The sequence below is a fragment of the Pseudorasbora parva genome, chromosome 7, assembly GCF_024679245.1.
Source record: "Pseudorasbora parva isolate DD20220531a chromosome 7, ASM2467924v1, whole genome shotgun sequence".
Taxonomy (NCBI): domain Eukaryota; kingdom Metazoa; phylum Chordata; class Actinopteri; order Cypriniformes; family Gobionidae; genus Pseudorasbora; species Pseudorasbora parva.
The window spans coordinates 37,871,442-37,886,494 of NC_090178.1; the positions used below are offsets into that span (position 1 = coordinate 37,871,442).

The 15,053-nt window shown below is 38.0% G+C and overlaps 1 protein-coding gene across 3 annotated transcripts in view; it reads left to right on the plus strand.

The window, feature by feature from the left end:
- Window positions 1-1,570: 1,570 nt before the first annotated feature.
- ca14 (carbonic anhydrase XIV) overlaps window positions 1,571-15,053 on the plus strand; it is a 56,073-nt gene continuing 42,590 nt past the window's right edge. For all 3 annotated transcript variants that reach the window (XM_067449819.1, XM_067449820.1, XM_067449821.1), the window contains exons 1-4: window positions 1,571-1,868; window positions 2,114-2,134; window positions 3,618-3,797; window positions 13,441-13,586. In XM_067449819.1, the coding sequence (XP_067305920.1) occupies window positions 1,769-1,868; window positions 2,114-2,134; window positions 3,618-3,797; window positions 13,441-13,586 (447 nt within the window). In that variant the 5' untranslated portion in view covers window positions 1,571-1,768. The remainder of the gene's footprint in view (window positions 1,869-2,113; window positions 2,135-3,617; window positions 3,798-13,440; window positions 13,587-15,053) is intronic.

Here is a 15,053-nt window from a genome sequence, read left to right on the forward strand (position 1 = left end):
TCTCTTTAAGATCAACGTGCACATGGACTTGAACTGCAGCCTGGAAGATTTGTGAATGAAATCCATAGCCACGCCTTTAATGCGAACTCGACCAATCAAAATTATTATATCCATTATGACACGCCCTTCTCCCCAATGATAGACCAATGGCAAAACCTCGATGGGCCCAGAGCGTTGCGTAAGATTGTGTAAGGGCTTCACGTTGAAACTGATCACTACGCTGTGAATTTAAAAAAAGGAAGAAGGGGCAGGGATACTAAAACGGAAACGTTAAATCACATATTTTGTGCGTTTTTTATTTTATTTTTTACAATGTATTATATAATTTATGTATAATTTTATTGATATCATGAAAAATGCATTACAAAAATCACTACAGAGGAACACATCAACGATAAACGATCTCCTTTCAGTGGTTTTTTTTTTTTGTCTATTAATTTTTGAACCAAATGCATATATTTTTGTCTATTAAACATTTCTGTTATTCTTTGCAAAGACTTGAAATGTTATTTGGGTCCTCTCAATGTCAAAGTTTTAAAATACTTTACGTTGTGCACAAAGTATAACTATTTCCAATGGATTTTTTTATTAAACGTATAAAAAAAGCAAATACACACAGTTACCAAACTAAAATGTATGTATAATTAGGGTTGATTGGGGCACTTTTTAACACGACTGGTAAAAAGTAGCACTAAACATAAACAAGAGGACTATAGTTCTCTAGAAAATTCCACATCACCCAGTAGGTTGTAGAAGAAACGTTACAGATCAAAGCACTCAAAAGTAAAAGGGATGATAAAGGAGTGAATATACTGCCCTCCAGCGTTTAAATGATAAAGTGCAAAAAAGTGACCTAAAATGACCTTTATAAACAGATACAATTTTCTAGAAACATAGTTTTTTTATATATATATATTCAACACAAAATTAATTTAGTTAAATTTATTTCAGTGACATTTTGTTTGCAAAAACAGTTGCTTCAATCGATGTCAGCAATATTTCATTATCCAGCCATTGTTTGCTTGTTTTAATGGAACATACCTTTTTATTTACTATTTGGCTAATTTGGCTAATTTATTTAATACTAATTAGATTATTTGGTAGCATGCCAAAACGTTTGTAAAACACTGATTGCAATTTACAATAAATAAGCACAATAAATAGGCCTACAATAAATATTCTGAACTCTCTCTCTCTCTCTCTCTCTCTCTCTCTCTCTCTCTCTCTCTCTCTCTCTCTCTCTCTCTCTCTCTCTCTCTCTCTCTCTCTCTCTCTCTCTCTCTCTCTCTCTCTCTCTCTTGACTGCTTCTATTCATTCTCTCTCTATTATCACCTCAGTACCCCTTCAATCAGGCTTTGCCCCAGTATCCCCCCCCCCCCCCTCGGCTAGTTGTGTCATACACATTTTCAGTGTCCAACAGCAAGTTATTTTCTCGTTCATTTGTCCTTTTCTCCTTCTCTCTCTCTCTCTCTCTCTCTCTCTCTCTCTCTCTCTCTCTCTCTCTCTCTCTCTCTCTCTCTCTCTCTCTCTCTCTCTCTCTCTTTTCGCTCTTCATCTTCTTATGTGGCATGTGATGGCCTCTCTCCTCCACAATTCAGCTTGCTGGACCAAATCATTCAGATACAAAAAAGGATCAAGAATTACTTTTTCTTTTTGAATGTTTTTGTTTGTTTTATGTTTCAAGATTTTCTGGTTTTGACCTTTTCAAACTTGGATTTCACATTTTTTACTGGTGTGTCTATCTAATCCTGAATTATCATTGTGTGAATGTGTGTAGCCTGTGGAAAAGAGAGTGAAAGCATGGACCTTGTCTGGATAACAGTGTGCCTTTCCCTCTTTTTGAAGTGTGTGGAGTGCTCAGGAACTGGTAAGACTTTATATTTGTATATTTATATGAATAGTATTCATATGATTGTCTTTTGTAACAACTATCATTTCTACTAAATACAGATGGAAAGAGAGCATGTAGTTCGAAAACAATTGTGGAATAATTAAACTGCTCTGATGTGTCAGACACTCTTTTTTGAGTCAAAAATATAAAAAGTGCTCCATAAAATACAAAATTAATCTGTTTTCTATTGAAAACCTTACTATATTCTTCCTCTTTTTTAGGAAAAGAATGGACATATGCAGGTAATATAGTTCTTTATTTTATTATTATTGTTATTATTATTATTAATTTGAAAAAGACTTTTTTATGGAAAAGAATATTTCCATATTTTCAGCAAGCGTAGCCTTTCCCGCAAGAGAGGGAGAGGGGGGCATTAACAGGTGCAAGAGGTTGCATATAAGTAGCTTAATTTGATACAAAAGAATGGCATGATAAAGAATAGGAGACTGCTCTGCTTGAAGAGGAATGCCATTTTGGGATAACCCATTGTAATCTTGTGACATTCTTGTAATAATAAGGTTTTTGGATAAGCTTATTTAGCCATATTTTGCATTGTATGAGCTAAACTTGTTACGCAATCAGTGCTAATGAGTGTTCAGCACTAAATACACAACAGAGCCAGCAAATCTAAAAAATAAAAAAAATAAAAACATTAACAGTGTGCTAAAATGCAAAATAATATTCAGGTAAATCTCATGCAACCTGTCAACAATTTGTAAAATTAAGCCTAAAGAATATTTTACAACTGTTTAGATGGTAATAACAATTTTATGACAATTAAGTTTATTTAATATACAAATTCTCATTAAGTATTCATGTTGTCATGTAAGTCATGGTTGTATTTGGTGTAATGCATTTATGCAGATATAATAAAATTGTTTTCAGATTGCAAAATGTGCTTCACTGACATACGACAAATAATGTCACAATAACATATATTGTCCCTAAAAATTATTTTCTTTGAACAAGAAATAATTTTCCTTCACTTTTGGAATTTCTATTGGAATGATTTATACTGTTACACCTACTACACGTACATTCCAGTGCACATTTTCATGGCCGTACAATGTGTGTGCCATTGTTGTGATGCAGCTCATTATTTCTGAATAAAATAGTTACTTGGTTGAGTGATGCTTTGTTCCCTGTCCATGTTTGGGGTCAGCATGCAAGAGGTAAACTGACAGAGGCATGGAATATTTGTCTTGTAGTTGTCATAGAGATCTCCTTGGCAACCACAAATCAATGAGAGCAACTTTGCCTCCCCCTCCCCACATTTTGGATTTGAACAGGGGGTTTGGGGGGATATTCGTGGTGAACAGCAAGACTGAGTGGGCCTCTAATCCCTGTGTACACAGAACTGACTTGGCTGGCACCAAGCTGAAACATCCAGACTCATGCAAAGTTTTCTTTTGTTGTACAATAAAACAACTTTTTTTGCTGCTCTGTCCTCCCTTTCTCTTTAGATATATAATTTCATTACAAAATGTTTTTTCACTGAAAGTGTGTGTGTGTACTCTGGGTTTGTAACCATGCTTATCCTCATTCACTTTTGCATGACTTAACACAGCTAATATACTTAACTATGAGCTTCCAGAACATGATGTAAAAAGTCACACATTATTTTTAACTGGCATTTATATCATTTATAATTTCACAAACGTTTTCATTGACTGATGCCCACACCAACATTCACTTCGCTGTGGCACCCTTTTCTGGTTGTGTTAGGAGCTGTGGGACAAGCAGTATGGGCTGAGTATTTTCCTGACTGTGGTGGTTCTAGTCAGTCACCCATAAACGTGGACACATCACAAACACTACACGACCCAACGCTAATTCCTGTGCAGCCCCTGGGATATAACCAGCCGGGTAAAAGGCCATTCACCCTCTCCAATAATGGCCATACAGGTAAATTTATCATTTTCACTCATGCAAAATGGTCACATAAGTTACTCTTAGAGATTTAAAACAAAAAATTACCCTTCACAATTGAGTGGATTATGTGCACTCATTTGGTGATCATTTATGTCTGGTCAAATCAGCTATATATTACTATAGTGCTTTTCACAATACACGTTTCAAGCATCTTTAGATCATAATGTAATGTTTATAATTTCTTCATATCTTTATTTCTTATAGCAAATCAAAGCTAAATTTAAGCTAGAAAATTCATTAGAAAATTAACTTGGGATAAATTGATTTTAAAAAAATACTTAAAGGATAATATATATATATATATATATATATATATATATATATATATATATATATATATATATATATATATATATATATATATATATATATATATATATATATATATATATATATATAAACACACAACAGGCCAAAAGTTTGGACACATTACTATTTGTAATGTTTTTAAAAGAAGTTTCTTCTGCTCATCAAGCCTGCATTTTTTTAAATAAAAAATACAGAAAAAAAAGTATATTGTGATATATTATAACAATTTAAAATATTTGGTTTTTAACGTATTATACTTTAAATTATCATTCCTCCAGTCTTCAGTGTCACATGTTACATCCAGTCTATCACATGATACTTCAGAAATCATTGTAATATTCTGATTTATTATGAGTGTTGGAAACAGTTCTGCTGCCTAATATATTTGATGAATAAAATGTTCAAAAAAACTGCATTTATTCAAAATTAAAACACACACACACACACACACACACACACACACACACACACACACACACACACACACACACACACACACACACACACACACACACACACACACACACACACACACACACACACACACACACACACACATATATAGCAAGGATGTGTTAAAGCAAGGAAAAGCAAGGATGTGTTCAGCAAGGATGTGTTAAATTGATAAAAATTGATAGTAAAGGATATATATATATATATATATATATATATATATATATATATATATATATATATATATATATATATATATATATATATATATATATATATATATATATATATATATATATATATATATGATTTATTTATATATATATATATATATATATATATATATATATATATATATATATATATATATATATATATCCTTTACTATCAATTTTTATCAATTTAACACATCCTTGCTGAATACAATTATTGATTTATTTCAAAAAAAGAAAAAAAATTACTGACCCCAAATTACTGACCAGTAGTGTAAATTGTTGTTACAAAAGATTTCTATTTTTAAAACATTTGCTTTTTTTTCTTGCTTTTTAAAAAAAGCAACTTTTTTTTCATCAAAGTATTAAAAAAAGTATCACAGAATATGTAAAAATATTAAGCAGCAGAACGGTTTCCAACTTTGAAAATGAATCCTCATATTAGAATGATTTCTGAAGGATCATGTGACACTGAAGACTGGAGGAATGATCCTGAAAATTCAGCTTTGCATCACAGAAATAAACGATAATTTAAAGTTTAATGAATTGAAAACAAATTATTTTAAATTGTAATAATATATCTGTCACAGACACACCAGGCTCCCACGTCACAGACACACAGCGCATGCTTTCACCGCAGTACTAATCACGCACACACAGCAAAAAACATGTTGGGAGATTTATCACCACGGGTGTTAAAATTATCACTTTCCGGGTGAACATACAGGTCCATCTTTGCTAGTGTTAAAACAACACTGACGAAAGTGTTCGTTATACAAACACTGTGTTAGTGTTTCTTTTTAGTCACTCAAGGTGTTGAGAGATGTATTACTCATAAGTGTACATTTAACACTTTATGGTGATTAATCTCACACACCCAGTGTATTTAATGTTTATTTAATGTAAATACTTAAATACTAAAATGTCACTGTGAATGAAATTTAAAACAATTTATATATATTATTTTATTTTTTCCCCAAAAAAATCAAGTGACTGCAAATTTATTTGAATATTTATTGAAATTGTAATATATCAATTCCATTACATTTATGTATTTGGCAGACACTTTTATCCAATGCGACTTACACTGCATTCAATACCATTTTTAATAAAAAAAAAACATTTTTGTCAGTTCTTGCTTTCGCCAGGAATCGCTACAGTAAAACCATTGTTGTCAAACATACAATTGAATAAAACAATTTCTTGTTATACTCCAATGCTATAACATCTTACCATGATAAATCTCTACTGCGTTTCAAACAAGATTAAACAAAGAAACATTCCTCAAGTAATGTTTTAATTGAAAATATATGTATATATTAAATCAACCTTAATGTTAAAAAACTGTCTGGTTTGTAATTCATTCTGATAAAAAATACTATTCCTTTATAAATTAATACATTTACATTTGGCAGATGATTTTATCCAAAGCGACTTACATTGCATTCAATGTACGCATTTTTACATTTTGTCAGTTCTTGCTTTCCCAATTCATCGATCCCACGATCTTGGCGTTGATAGCGCTCCTCAAAATGATCCAAACACATAGTATCGTTCCTGTTAAAGAGACAAATTTGGTTAAAGTTTCAAAGATCTTCAATCAACAAGCAGAGATATATAGCCTGTCTTCCTTTCAGGATCGTTTAGGTTTGTAGAGTAAAAATGCCAAGGGCATACATAGATTGTGCCCTTAAGTGGTTTCCTTCTGCAATAATAAACAATATTCCATGAAACAAAAATCCTCCAAAGCAGAAAGCAAACTAAAAGACTTTAAATAATCAGGTCGCTTTGTGTTTTACTTCAGGTTTATACCAACACATAGCAAGAAAACGTTATATTCAAAACATGAGCACTACTATTACAGATTTACAATGCTACAACTAGAAAAGGCTAGAACTAAGTTTTACAGAAAAAATCGCGCATGGAAGGGCACTAAATGCATGTCTGCTCAACTAATACAAAATAAGACGAAAAATGTCAAATAGTACGAGTGTGCAATGTCGTGGAATGTATACGCCAAAACTCATTTCGGCGTGCATATGATACGCACTTTATGGCGTATGACACGCTCTCTTGGGTAGGTTTAGGGTAGTGGGGTGGGGGGTTCGTATAATATGCCATAAATTGCGTATCATATGCACGCAAAAAACTATATACGCCAAGAGTTTTGGCGTATACATTCCACAACATTGCACACTTGTACTCGATCTTGAGTTTCTATATATTGACTGAAGCAGTCCTACGATGTTTTCGACATTTTGGAGCGCTGTACAGAATGGTCGGCGTATGTTATCAAAGTACCACGAGAAGATTGCTAGAACACCAAGAGCATTTCACTTGCAAAATGTTGCAGGCCGATCAGTATGCGCAGCGCCGACAATGATGGACCGTGCTATCCGTGGGTGCTCGGCTAGGGATCGAGCCCCGGCGTCACACAAGAAAAAAAATTAAGAGCAATTAATTCATTCGATTAACGTCTGCTTTCTCATTTGAATGACATTTCAAAACACCAGAATTAACTCGTAGTTACGGGGTGAAAGACGTTATGCCAAATGAGAAGAAATAACTATCCAAGTCCAGTGAGTTAAAAAATGACACATAATGTTAATGCTGCTACATTATTACAAAATTAGTACAACGAAATTAAGTCACTTACGTAAATCTCGTCCTCCATTAACGAATTTAGTGTGTTAGTGGGGGTTATTCAGTTATGTTAAACTGAATGGCGGATCAAAAGCGCGCTAAATTTAAACTGAGGTAAAAAAAAAAAAAAAAAACGCTAACAGAGTTAAGTCAACCACATCGGCTACGTTACTCATTATACAAGCTCATTAATAAATCACAAGTCGATAAGATAATAATACTATACTATACCTTGTCCTTGTAACCGTTGTGTGTGCAGGGAAATCCATAAAGATGGAGAGACCGAAGGATGAGCTGGGAAATTTAAAATGCTCTGCACATGCGCAGATGTTGATTGTTAACACCCAAAGGAAACACTGTGCTTTATCACCCAAAGGAAACACTGTGCTTTATCACCAAACAAGTGATAAAGCATATAATATTTGTAAATTAACACCAGATTTTATCACTAGATGCCCAACACCAGGTTTTTATCCCTCAGTAATTTGCTGTGCACCTGCAACCCATCATCACCACAATCACCAGGAGCACAAAAGGCACACACACGCACTCTGTCACTGTCTGGTCTCGTTTGAGAAAGGTACTAACCTCTTCTGTTTACCTTAAGGACTCCCTCGATGTTACTTACCTGTCTCAAGTGTCTTCTACCCAGTCTCCAGCGATCTCCAGTGTCCAGCGTGTATGTGTTCCGTGTTCTCCATCGTTCCTCTCCTGCGAATCCTCCTACGATCTCCAAGTGCACCCTGAGAATCCCAGACCAGAGCCATCACCAGCATATCTTCACTCCGTCAAGTTATTCCTCTACTGGTTGCTCAATAAAAAAGAATACTCACCATCTTGTCTCCGTAGAATCTGTACCGTAACAGAAGACCGGACCACAACCGTGAGCACCATTATGAGCCACTTGGATGAGCCAATGGAGTTCGCCACGCTCTACCATCCAGGCCACCACACCCAACGCCGGCGAGCACTTCCGGATCCACCAGCACCTCTTCCACGTCACCCCTGTTCGCCAGTCCCATGGCCAAGCCAGCGCCCTTCTCTGGATCGGCGGAGGATTGCAGTGGATTCCTTCTGCAGTGCTCTCTGGTCCTGGAGATGCAACCGCACCTATATCCGACCGATCGTTCCCGTGTGGCTTTCATCATATCCCAACTGAGCAGCAAAGCGTTTCGTTGGGCTGAAGCCCTGTATGCCCAGAATAATTCCATCGTGCAATCACTGTCCAGTTTCACCGCTCACTTCAAGGAAGTCTTCGGAAAGCTCGCTTGGGATGCTTCAGTGGGTGAGCAATTGTATCACTTAAAGCAAAATAATATGTCTGTAAATGAGTATGCCTTGCAGATTCGGACCTTGTCAGCCGCCAGCAGATGGAACAAGCAATCCCTTCTGACAACCCATCATCAAGGATTGGATCCCCGCGTGCAGATGCATCTTGCTGCATACGAGGACATCCACTTCGCCACTCGTATTCATGCGTGTCTCGGGAGAACACCAGGACCAGTGTCTGATCCTGCCATCACTCCGCCGACCAGAATCCGTCAGCCCTCCATAACCAGTCTCTGTACCCATGCAAATGGAAAATACAAGGTTAACCCCAGCGTAACGGAGGAGATGGCTGGCACATGGGTTATGCTTATATTGTGGAGCTTGGGATCACTACATCGCCAAGTGCCCTACACGTCCTCCTCGTCCTCTGGTGACAGTGATCAATTCTGCTACTTACAAGAGTCGTCCACTGACCACTGTTGTGAACCTCATTACTGCCGATGTTTCCTTGTCAGTCTCCGCTCTCCTCGACTCCGGTTCCACTGGGAACTTCATCTAAGGCGCCCTCTGCCATCAGCTCCACCTCAAGACGACTCACACTCCGTCCGTCTACGAGGTCGATTCCAGTCTCCTTGCCGGGTCCCCTTCAGATCCAAACTGGTATTCCTCATGTGGAAAACATTCACCTACTGGTTCAGGAGGAATCCACCGCTGACGCTATCCTAGGGCGCACATGGCTACAGCAGCATGACCCCGTCCAGGAGTATTCCCGTCTGTGCAACGTCCATTGACAGTCCCCTCGAGCAGCGGTCAGTCAATATTCCACCCTGTTACGCCCACTTCAGTGATGTGTTCTACCCTCACTGGGCTTCCAAGCTGCCTCCCCATCGGCCATGGGACTGTGCCATTGATCTGCTTCCGGGTGAGCCAGTGCCCAAGGGGAAAATCTATCCCCTCTCCCTGCCGGAGGAAAGGCCAAGGAAGAATACATCCAGGAGGCACTCGATCAGGGCTAGATTCGACCATCCACGTCCCCTGCTGCATCCAGCTTCTTCTTCGTGGCCAAGAAGGACAGAGGCTTGCAGCCCTGCATCGACTACCGGGCCCTCAATAAGATAACTGTTAAGTTCCGCTATCCCCTTCCTCTCGTCCCAACTGCGCTGGAACACCTCCGTGGTGCCACTGTCTTCACCAAGTTGGACCTCTGCAGTGCCTATAACCTCATCCGGATACGTGAGAGAGTGGAAGACCGCCTTTGTGACCCCCACCGGCCTCTACGAGTACCTGGTGATGCCCTATGGCCTAGCTAACGCCCCCTACGTATTCCAGGACTTCATCCACAAGGGGCTCTGGGAGTTCCTCCACAAGTCTGTCTTGGTCTACATCGATGACATCCTTATTTACTCCCGGAGCCTGGCCGAACATCGCCACCACGTTGCAGAGTTCCTGCAATGCCGGAGGGAATTCCATCTATATCGTAAGGCAGAGAAAGGCTCCTTCCACCAGCCGTCAGTGCATTTCCTTGGTTACAACATCCGGATGGATGAGGGGAAGGTGGACACCATCAGGACCAGGCCAACACCTTTGCAAATTTCTACAGAAGATTTATCCAGAACTACAGTGTCATCTCCAGTCCACCCACTCACCTCCTGCACAGAAAACACAATTCTCTGTCCTGGAATCCAGCGGCCACGAAGGCATTTGAAGACTTGAAGGAGGCCTTCACCACCGCTTCACCACCCTCCTAGTCCATCCCGATCCCGCCAAACCCTTCATCGTGGAAGTCGACGCATCTACCACAGGAGCGGGAGAGGTGTTGTCCCAACAGCAGGGAACGCCCAGCAAACTCCATCCATGTGCCTTCTTCCGGAAGTTCAGCCCGGCGGAGGTTAACTACGATATAGGGAACAGAGAGCTGCTTGCCATCAAGCTGGCCCTGGAAGAGTGGAGGCATTGGTTGGAGGGATCTCAACACCCATTCCTGGTACTTACTGATCACAAGAACCTTAGGTATTTGAGCTCCTATCAACCCGGTTCGAAGAATGTGAAGGCGGATGCCCTCTCTCGCCTTTTCGCCTCCGAGGAGCAGCCTGAGTTGTCCGAACCCATTCTGTCAGAAAAGATATTCATGAGTCCCATCGCCTGGTCAGAGGAAACCCTGCTCTCCTTCAATGCCTCCGCCACTGCCCCGCTGGGCTGCCCACCAGGACTCCAGTACATCCCACGAACATGGCGCACCCCACTTATTCACTCCGCTCACACTTCATTGGGCACTGGTCGCCCAGGGGTCAATGAAACCTTCTCGTTGCTACGGGATCGCTTCTGGTGGCCCAACATATCTTCACTCCATCAAGTTATTCTACTGGTTGCTTAATAAACCTGAATACTCACCATCTTGTCTCAGTAGAATCTGTACCGTGACAATATCACAATATTACATTTTTTTTCTGTATTTTTGTTCAAATAAATGCAGGCTTGATGAGCAGAAGAAACTTCTTTCAAAAACATTACAAATAGTAATGTGTCCAAACTTTTGGCCTGTATTGTATATATATATATATATATATATATATATATATATATATATATATATTCAAGCCACCACTGGACTCTAGTACAGTGGAGATGTGTTCTCTGGAGTGAAGGCAGGATTATGGTGTTGGGTTGTGTTTCAGGGGTTGGGCTTGGCCCCTTAGTTCCAGTGAAAGGAACTCTTAATGCTTCAGCATACCAAGACATTTTGGACAATTTCATACTCGCAAATAAATGAATGACATTCATACAAGGTGTGAGAATGATGTGAGAATGATGTGGCTAAACTGTTACTTTTGGGTATCACTATAACAATATGATGTCATATTGCTCATGACCGCTGAAGGACTGTCCTGTATTAGCATATTTCCACCCAGTTGTACACTAGCTGTGTCTCATTTCAGAAGGCTGCGTCCTCCGGAGGTCGCATTTGAAGGGTGCATACATCATAAGGCCGTCTCATTTCAAAAAAGTGAGTAGGACACTTCAAATGCGACCTTCGTTCACAGGAATTCGGAGTGTGCATGAGGTGTAGCCTTCGCGGCTGGAGATAACCCATAATGCTTTGCGTCGCCGTTAACAACCGCCATATATATATTTTTTTATATTATATGAAAAAACTGCGCCACTACCAGATATACATGCGAGCGTAGGTGTGGAGTTTAAAAAGTTAAGTTCAAACTTTTTTTTTATTTTTAAGCTCTATTACCTCAAACAGATAGTTGTGGTTAACAGGATTACAACACTTTAGTGCTTTTTAAACTTTTAGAACAGTACATTGCTGTCAAGACAAGAAACATTTCATAGTAATTTTCAAGTTATAAATAATTTTCATTCATATAAACTGGCGTGAGAGCACAACGAGGCTGAATGTGTTGGCATAGCAACGTGATACTTCCTGCCTGTGTGTCCTACAAAGGACGTTTCGTTTAATTCTGATTGAGGACACTCCGTCTACTGCATCCTACACAGGACGTGTCCTCCGGAGGACGCAGCCTTCGAAATTTAACGAAATGAGACACAGCTACTGTCAGCCAAGGCAGCACATGGAAGAGAGAGGTGGGGTGAGCAGTAGTTCATTATCATTTAAAGAGATATGCACCAAAACGGGTCGCTGTGAACAGAGCTGTTTTTGAGAAAATTAAAAGAGTGTTGTTGTTGTTTTTTTAGACAGACCTTTTTAACAAATTTTAAACAAAGTATTTTACAATTTTACATGAAGACCCTAAAGAATCATACCAACTTGTGGAACATTTTTTTATGATTAACCATCACAATCCTGTCCCTAAACATACTAGCAAGTATAAACATAATAGCAAGTATTTTGCAATACAACATAAACACAAAAAGTACATTTTACTCAACAATTTACTCAACAAGTAGCCTAACGGTGATGGGGTAAGTTACGCAAGCAGATTATTTGCTCAAGTAACTAGTAAAGTAGCACATTACCTTTAAATTTACAACAAAGTATAATTTTCAAATAAGTAACCTAATTTACTTTATTTTCCCATGTATTGACTAATAGCTCTTCTGTCCCCATGTTGAGAGAATCGTAAGCAATGTGCAGAGGTGTTGTGTGCGCTATGTAAACATGATAGTTATTGTAGCTCTGTGATCAGTCATTAACTCACCTCACCTGCACAAAAAGTAAAATGTAGGTAAAATGCAAACTCAAAAATGCAAATATGTATTTAATATCACAAACAATTATTAACAAATGCCTTTTCTGCTGACCTTAGATGATACAACAATTCAACCATACTACTAATAAGCAAAAATGACTTCAGATAAACGTCAAATCTGTTTATTTTTTTCTTTATTTTTTTAAACGCTGAAGTGTTAAACTTTCTTTAGCTGAAAGGTTTGTTAGAGCTGCACCTTCTAGGTGTGAATCTGCATTTCCTTTAGCCTAAGGTTTATTCATTTTACCTTTGGGCATGAAAGGGCCTTTACATTGCCATTTTATTATTTATTTATTTTTTAAATTAGAAAAAGTACAGCAAAAGTAACATAATACATTACTTTCCATAAAAAGTAACTAAGTAATGCAACTAGTTACTTTTTTAGGGAGTAACTTTTTAAAAGTAAATTTCCTCAACACTGGTAAGTAAGTACACCTAATATAAAGTCTGACCAAATGCAGTTTGACATGACACTCTTCCTTACCTCAACCTTCCTCTTGTTTTCTAACACAGTGCAGATGACATTGCCACACTGGATGGGCTTGGCTGGGTTGCCATGGCATTATAGTGCTGTACAGCTGCACCTGCACTGGGGTAATGGAGTGGGTGTTGCTACAGGAAGTGAACACACCATTAATGGACAGAGCACTTCCGCAGAGGTGCGTGATTGAGTTTGCAATAAACTGCACAAGGTGCCAAGAAACCTATTGACTACACTTTATTTTTATGAGTAGACAGTATATAATCATAAATAAATGCAATCAAGTTTACTGTCCGTTTTCAGTGTGAACCTTAAATAATATCAAATCACAATTAAATTAAAAGGAATCATAACCATTTTAGGAGATATGTAGTTAAATTCTGGGCTAATTGTAGATAAAAAGCTCCTAGGTCAATGAGCCTGGAATTTGTAGGCTGCACATAAACACTTGTTTTGTCAAAATACAATGAACAAACAAAATATGCTTTAGATCACACTGATTTATTAACATTTTAGTTACGAAAATTCATAAAATAATCTATGCTGAGTACCAGCAGTTGTGTACCAATATTAAAAGCTAAAAGGTACATTCTTAATGTATTTAAAAGGCTGCCTCTAGTGTACATCATGCTACACATCATGCACACTTTAACACATTTTAACACAGCAATATACTGTAGCTGTGTAGAAGGATTTGTATTACTTTAATTTATCCTTGTAGGTTTTCTAGGATATGGATTAGCAGCTAGTACCAGCTCTCCATCGGCCCTGGAGGACCTATAGAAGTGGTCATTTAACCATTCCTGTGGTATAATAATAAAATATACAGCAGCGACATAAAGGAAGAAAGTTTAAAAAAAAAATATAGCTTATGAATAAAGCATGCTTTAAACAGATATTATTGTACTGTAGGTGAAACTCAGAGATGAGAACACTAGGATACAAATGCAATTTGTAACAAAACAAAAAAATACAACGCTGAGCACGTCAACACAACACCCGTGAAAGGACAAAAGCAGACAATGCAATGAACATAGGACACATTAGGGCTCTCTCTCTCTCTCTCTCTCTCTCTCTCTCTCTCTCTCTCTCTCTCTCTCTCTCTCTCTCTATATATATATATATATATATATATATATATATATATATATATATATATATATATATATATATATATATATATACACACCAACAAGGCACAGGTGCATATAATCAGAAATATAACAAGATGGACTAAAAAACATGAGAATTATGTGTGCGTGGCTCACACACAGGATGGGAGCAACTACAATAAGAAGCACAAAGGACAGGGGAAGAACCACTGAATTTGAGGGTGTTGAGGAGTCAGACACGACAGAGACGATGTTAACAGGCGTTCTGTACACATAAGACAATTCAATACTCAGGCGAAGACGGGTATGAAGAGGGGAAAGAAATAGGATCGTTAATAAGAGAAAAAGAGGAATCAGGTGAGGAAGGGAATGCGCCGGCTAATAGTAAAAGATAAACAGCTGAGGGGAATAAAGATCAAATGAGAGGGTATGTGCGTCACTGACTACGTTTACATGGACAGCAGTAATCTAATTATTGACCTTATTCTAAATAAGACAATATTCTGATTAAGGTGTTTACATGAGTTGCTTTT